Source organism: Stigmatopora nigra, chromosome 2 (genome assembly GCF_051989575.1).
Source record: "Stigmatopora nigra isolate UIUO_SnigA chromosome 2, RoL_Snig_1.1, whole genome shotgun sequence".
NCBI classification, from domain to species: Eukaryota; Metazoa; Chordata; class Actinopteri; order Syngnathiformes; family Syngnathidae; genus Stigmatopora; species Stigmatopora nigra.
In genome coordinates, this window is record NC_135509.1 from 16,871,116 (window position 1) to 16,877,652 (window position 6,537).

General features: G+C 39.2%; 1 protein-coding gene across 1 annotated transcript; it reads left to right on the top strand.

Annotated features, from left to right (window-relative positions):
* Positions 1-855: 855 nt before the first annotated feature.
* On the top strand, positions 856-6,002 carry sspn (sarcospan (Kras oncogene-associated gene)). Its single transcript, XM_077710465.1, has 3 exons — positions 856-1,200; positions 4,090-4,176; positions 5,199-6,002. The coding sequence occupies exons 1-3, from the start codon at positions 979-981 to the stop codon at positions 5,550-5,552; spliced, it is 663 nt and encodes a 220-aa protein (XP_077566591.1). The 5' UTR covers positions 856-978; the 3' UTR covers positions 5,553-6,002.
* Positions 6,003-6,537: the final 535 nt, after the last annotated feature.

A 6,537-nucleotide genomic window follows, 5' to 3' on the forward strand; every position in this document is an offset into this window, starting at 1 on the left:
CTCGAGATACGAGACAAATTTTGAGATACGTGTAAAATTCCGAGCAAATATTTGCCTTGAGATAGGAAACAAATTTTGCGATACGAGCATGCAAGGCAGCCAGGTGGCCGAGACGCGAGAGACTGTTTATGATTTCAGTGCACTGTCGTTCACGCCGCATCTCCCTCGTGCAAATGATCTTTATTTTCAAGTCGTCGTAGATTCCGCCATTTCTGCTTTATCCGTATTTAAAAAGAGCCCCTCACTGTGCAGCTGGAAAAAGACCACTTATCCGCCGCATCGTATGCTCGTATGTCAAATATGTCTTTTATCTGGGGGCAAAAATTAGCTCAGAAATATTTTATCTAAAATGGTCTGGCCCACATAAAATCGAGTTGACGTTAATGCGGCCCGCGAACCAACCCGAATCTGACTTGTACTATTGTATATCAAACAGTCTGGCCTGCTGGCATGAGACCAGAGAATGACCAATCATTTTGAGAGTCAAGACTAAGAAAAGACCAAGACCCACATGATGTGGCCTCAAAACAGTTCTTGAGATCCCCAACACTCTCATTCTCCAACGATCATAAACATTGTGTGACGGCCTCCAGCAACCGTCCAATGAACAGACAACCACATTTTCTTCATTCTTTTTCTTCAGTTTGTTGGTGTATACTGGAAATCATTGCAGACTAGTTGGAAACCCCCCTCTGCCACTCTTCCCTCCTGTTCCTTTGCTCCACTGTAAACCGCCTGCTCTAAATACGGCAGCGGAGCCACTGAAGGAATCCGTTCCAAATGTTTTCCATATTAGTTCAGGGCTTCCTCTGTTTCCAAATAGCAACTATAGTCAGAGGAGGCCACGGCAGGGAGGGGAACAGTGGGGGCGGGAGGCCGACGGTGAGCGGGCAGCCAAGCTGGGCCATTTTCAAACAGTGTGCTGACAAAAATTGGTGCGAACTAAGAAGAACTGAGCGTCAGCCAGCAGCAGAAAACATGGGCCGGAAAGGTTCCTCCGAGGAGAGGGATGGCGGCAAGAGGAGAGAAGACACTTCTGCAGCAGACGACGACCAAAAGTGCAGAGTGTGCCGCTTTCCTCTGCTCGTAGCCTTGTCGCAGCTGCTCTTGGGGGTAGCCGTCACTGTGGTGGCCTTCCTCACGCTGGCCATCAGCCCTTCACTCTTGGCCAGAGAGACGCCACACTGGGCTGGGATTTTTGTAAGCGTCATTCTTGTGCTCATCTTTTACAATCCTTGCATGGAAACTGACTGTTTCTTGTCACTAATGCATGTAAGGCAATGCGTTTGTCTTTTCACTTCACCGAGAGTCTGTTGGAAAAGCACTGGTACCATACACAATGGGTATAATAATAAGTGGTTTGTAATCAACTGAAAATGTCCAATTAAGCCTGTTTATCGTAGCCAAATACTGTATTAGAGGTGAGCATGCCACTTTGACCTTAAAGAGTGTGCAACATGATATGCAACGTGTGACGACTCTCACTAGACAAAAACAGTCACTTACTTCGTCTAAGAGAAAAATTCAAAATCAAACTACCGAAGGCTGATTTAAGGCAAATCTATTCTTTTTGGTTTAAGAACATATTTGACAATAAATCTAAAAGATATCTGAAACTGAAAATGTCACATTGAGGTTGTGTACGGTGAGCTTGCCAATGTAGAAGTCACTGTGCTTCTCTTTACAATGCACTGCATACACAACATTGCTGAGTTTCATTCTAGGGATTTTGTCCTTGCCTTTTCATCTGCTGAGGTCATTGGGTTTGAAGAAATCCACAAGGGTTTTTTTTTGACAGTGGTCACGTTCCGGGAACGCCACAGCTCCTGTTTTTATTGTCGGAATCAAGTCTGTATTATTTTTTATAAACCTGGCGGGCTCAAAAAAGGATCAAATAGTTAATTCTGTAATCCTAGGATACATATTCATGTATTTGTATATGTACAATTAACTAAGAAAGGACAAGAGTCAACCAGGTTGAGGACATAAAATTATTGTGTAAATGTGGTTTCAGTAACCACTTTTATACCCGGATAAAAGCTTAATAACAGTAACTATAGAATAACTATTCCCAGGAATTAGTCGATATAGATGAATACTTACGATTGAATACAGTCCCTTTATTATTAATCTTTAATGTAGGCTATCAAATGATAAAAAATACTTTTAGGGGCATTTTACTGTATGTGGACAGCACGTGTTTACCTAGATGAGGACCGAGTTGCAAGATTTAGAATAGCACTTCATATAACTACATAATGTCCTAGATGAGTAATAGCATTCGATGACGCACCATTAAAAAGCGAGAATTTTTAAGATGAGATGGTTTATAAGTACATTTTTTTGTGTTAAATTATGAGTGGCTACTCTAGGTCTCTTTTCTTTTAAATTTAAAATTAATAGCCTATTCACAGAAGGGGCATGGTGCTAGAGTGGTTAGCGTGTCAGGCTCACAGTTCCGAGATCTGGGGTTCGCATGTTCTTACCTGGCTTTTGTGGGTTTTCTCCGAGTACTCCCATTTCCTCCCACATTCTAAAAATATCTTACTAGGTTGATTTAACACTTTAAATAGCCCCTAGTTATGAGTGTGGGCGTGAATAGTTTTCCCCCGCCTGGTGCCTGTAGTTAGTTAGGCTCGAGCACCCCCATGATACCTGTGAGGATAAGCCGTATGGAAAATGAATGCCTTAAAATCAGGGTTCCCCAAACCGATCCTCGGGGGCCGCTATGGGTGCAGGTTTTTGTTCCAACCGATCCAGCTCAGACATTTTGACTAATGAGATTTCTGCAGAAAACAAGAAGCACCTGACTGCAATCCACTGATTGCACTTGTAAGACACCAGATTGATGAAAAAAAGTGTCCTCTTTATGGGTTGGAATGAAAACCTGCACCCACTGCGGCCCTTTGTGGAATAGTTTGGAGACCACTGCTTTAAATGTTGAAAGTCTTAATTTGCCGCAAGAGGGCTTGTTTTGTATTTAATCATAATGTCTTCTATTCAAAGTTGCTGCATCATGAATTGTTCACTACGTTGCATATAAAGTAAAAACCCAAACATTTGAACAAGCGCATCCAAAGGACACAACGGTCAAATGTTCTTATGCAACTAACTGAGAAATAAAGTTTTGACCTCTGTTGTGAATCAGGCCACATTAATCAAATATGACTTAATATTTTATATCTAATAAGTGGGGTGGACGGAAAAATTTCACATCACTAAAAATATTGTTACATAATCCTTACATAATCATTTTTGACTTCTGTTAATGAATTCAGATGTACAGAGTGGTAAATTAATGAAGACCTGTAAACATCCATCATATTGACATTCATACCTGGAAGCACAGGGGGGGGCAATTGATCACCCTCTGTCATAAATCAGCAGTGTGGACCACTGCACTGCCAATGCAGTAACCTTTCTTTTCACGTTTAATATCGTGGCCTTACTTTGTGAAATCTTTCATACCCAAATAGCTTCAAAACGGGGGTATAATGTACATCTTCAGTTTTTTGGGCAGACTGATTGTATACATACACCTCCCCCATTAGTCACAATTGGCTATAAAGCAGGTGAAGCTAAAAGAAGTACCCTGTGAAGGCATGCGTGCCATTTACTTCAGCTCAAATGAGTCAGAGCACGTTGCATTGAACAAAAGAGCCCTTGTTTTTTTTCGTGTTTAAGCCTTATCCGAGTGTCCGGGCCAAGATGTAATCTGTTGTCGAAAACATCTCTAGTCATCCCGAGTGAGCTCCTCACGAGACAACTTTAGGTGAAAAACAATGAGGTCATGAAAAACTTTCCAGAGACTTGTTGAGTGCTGAAAAACCTGGGAAATAAACGTTAAATAAGATACTGCATGTTAGTCACAAGACTCAAATGGCAACGTGGAAAGAGTGTGAAAGAAAGACTGTCTGTGGCGTTAGAGAGAGAGAGAGAGAGTCATATAATGGGTTAATTTACGATAAATTAGTGGCAGTTGTCAACATGATGAACAAAACATGATGTTGTGCCTGAGGAACCAAAGCAAACACACAAACAAGATTATCAACTTTAACAGTGAGTAAAAATGAATGTTTTGTTTTGCAGCTGTGTTTGGTTGCCATCGTGGGATTCATCCTGTACTGTGTCACCTACCGCCCAGATGAGCGCTCAACTGTGCAGTTTGTTGTCAAGGTGGGTCTGTACATGAGTAAACACGTCATGTTGACACTCACTGTGATGAAATAAATGAGGGCTTTCACTTTATTTACAAATGCCGTAAAGAAGACGGACATGGATTTCCTTTTTTTTTTAATCTCAGGCACATAGCTTCACGGAATAGTTTCATAAATTTTACTAAAAATATGTAGTTGCAATCTATAAAAAGATACAAAGATGGCCATTATTGTGTATTATGGCTTAAGAAGGACCCTCATTTCATCTCATTTCTTTGTTGAAGGTTGCAATTAGTGGAAAAAGGGAAAAAATATATATTTAAAGCGCCGTAGTTCGATAAACTTATGATTTAAGTCCCAATTTGTGTGTGTGTTTTGCTGTTATTTCTTAAATATTTGCTCATCAAATGTCAAATTAGATTAGATTTGCTCAAATTTGGCAAATGAATGATATAATCAGCCAATAAGGATCGGTGAATAATCGGCACATTTCGAACAAAAATACTTCTGTTCCAAAATTCCAAATCAAGCGTGAAGCAAAGATAAAAAGTTGTTGATGTATTTGCTGTGGCCGCGCCCGCTTCCATCCGACTATGCTTCATATTTCACGGCTGTTCCAAAATTAGCACGAATACAATTTGGAATGACACAGCGTGTCATCTTGGATAATTCCATAAGGAAGGACATATGCACGAGAAAATGAAAATAATATTAGTTTGTATATAAATTGTGGCTTAAGATCAAGATTTGATGTTGCTTCTTCGTGCGTGTTCATTGTTTAGTTTTTATTTTGTTAACTTTGTCCCAAGTTTTATAAAATTTGTATGATTATTTTGCATTAAAATTTGAGTTTTGAATTTCCATTTTTACATCCCGCATCCTGGGTTCGACTCCCCTGCACAGCCGAGGCCTATTTATGACAAAAACAGGCGTAAACACAAAGAAACATACTCCAAAGGTTATGAATAGTCATTTAAACAGAAGCTGGTGTCAACAACCTCATGAGAATGCTTTTAGTGACTGGTCTTCTCCTGCCCACAGCTCCTGTACTTTACCTTCTCAACAATTGGCCTGGTCATATCAGTATTGGTCGTGGCCTTCGCCGGATACCACCACGCGCAGACCAGCGGCTTCAGTTGTCTAAACGTCGGCGAGGCCTGTGTGTGCACGCTGGACCCCCGCGACCCCATCGCTCGCACCTTCACCTATGAAGGTGTCAGCGACTGTCAGGACATTCGCGAGACACTCGTGCTCTACCATTTGCTCCAGATTGTGCTCAATCTAGCTCAAGCCTTCTTCTGTGCCGTAGCCACCTTCATCGTGTGGAAGCACCGCTACCAAGTCTTCTTCTCTGGTCTTCAAATCGGATCGCTAAAGCGGTGGAACAAGGTTTAAATGGATGGAGGATCCCCATGGACCTGACAACTTTGGTTCTCTATCATAGTCATCCTTTGTGGCAATTGTGTTTTATATTAAATCCATTTTGTACTACTTTTGTATGCTGCAACTGCAAGATGGTTATTTTGTATCATAAAACAATTGTATTCTGTAATCGATCTTGTCCGCACTATTTTGTCGCAAGATGAATGGACGATAGACTTTAAATCTGTCCGCGTTACAATGCATGACACAAATTCAAAAATTGGCACGTGTTCTCTTTAAACTTACAAATATGTATGAATGGATATCTATTTTCTCTTACTGTTACTGTATGCAGTCACTTGCATGGTTTTATTGTTTTTTTTTGCAGTAGTGTGATCCTAATTGTGTGTCAATATGCAATCTGACCACAAACATGAGTATACTTCCACCATTTGAGTTCTAATTAAAGGAAATGGCATTCAATTTCTGACAGTTTATTATTTAGTAATACAGTGACTGTTTATTTTTATTTTATTTTTTATTTTATATATATATATATATATATATATATATATATATATATATATCTATATATATATATCTATATATATTATATATATATATATATATATATATATATATATATATATATATATATATATATATATATATATATATATATATATATATATATATATATATCTATATATATATATATATATATATATATATATATATATATATATATATATATACACAAAGATACATAATTATTTTTCTGACGCAACAGATTGAAATTGGAAATTAATCTCCCAACTGTCAGTCTAAGTAGAGAAATGCTTGATACAGGGGAATACGTACGTTTGCATTATAGACCACATTTTTCTCAAAATGAATATTTTCCATTCTACCGAACAAATGTTGCAATTGCAGGCACCTTTGTGCTTGTTTTGTGGTGGTGACACATCGTATGACCACAAAACAGACTCAGCCAGTCACATGCCTGACATCATGAGAG

Bases quoted from the DNA above. Each gene is read 5' to 3' on its own strand.
- sspn (XM_077710465.1), top strand. From the start codon at position 979: ATGGGCCGGAAAGGTTCCTCCGAGGAGAGGGATGGCGGCAAGAGGAGA. The intron at 1,201-4,089 runs GTAAGCGTCATT...TTTGTTTTGCAG, and splicing joins CACACTGGGCTGGGATTTTT to CTGTGTTTGGTTGCCATCGT. The intron at 4,177-5,198 runs GTGGGTCTGTAC...TCCTGCCCACAG, and splicing joins CTGTGCAGTTTGTTGTCAAG to CTCCTGTACTTTACCTTCTC.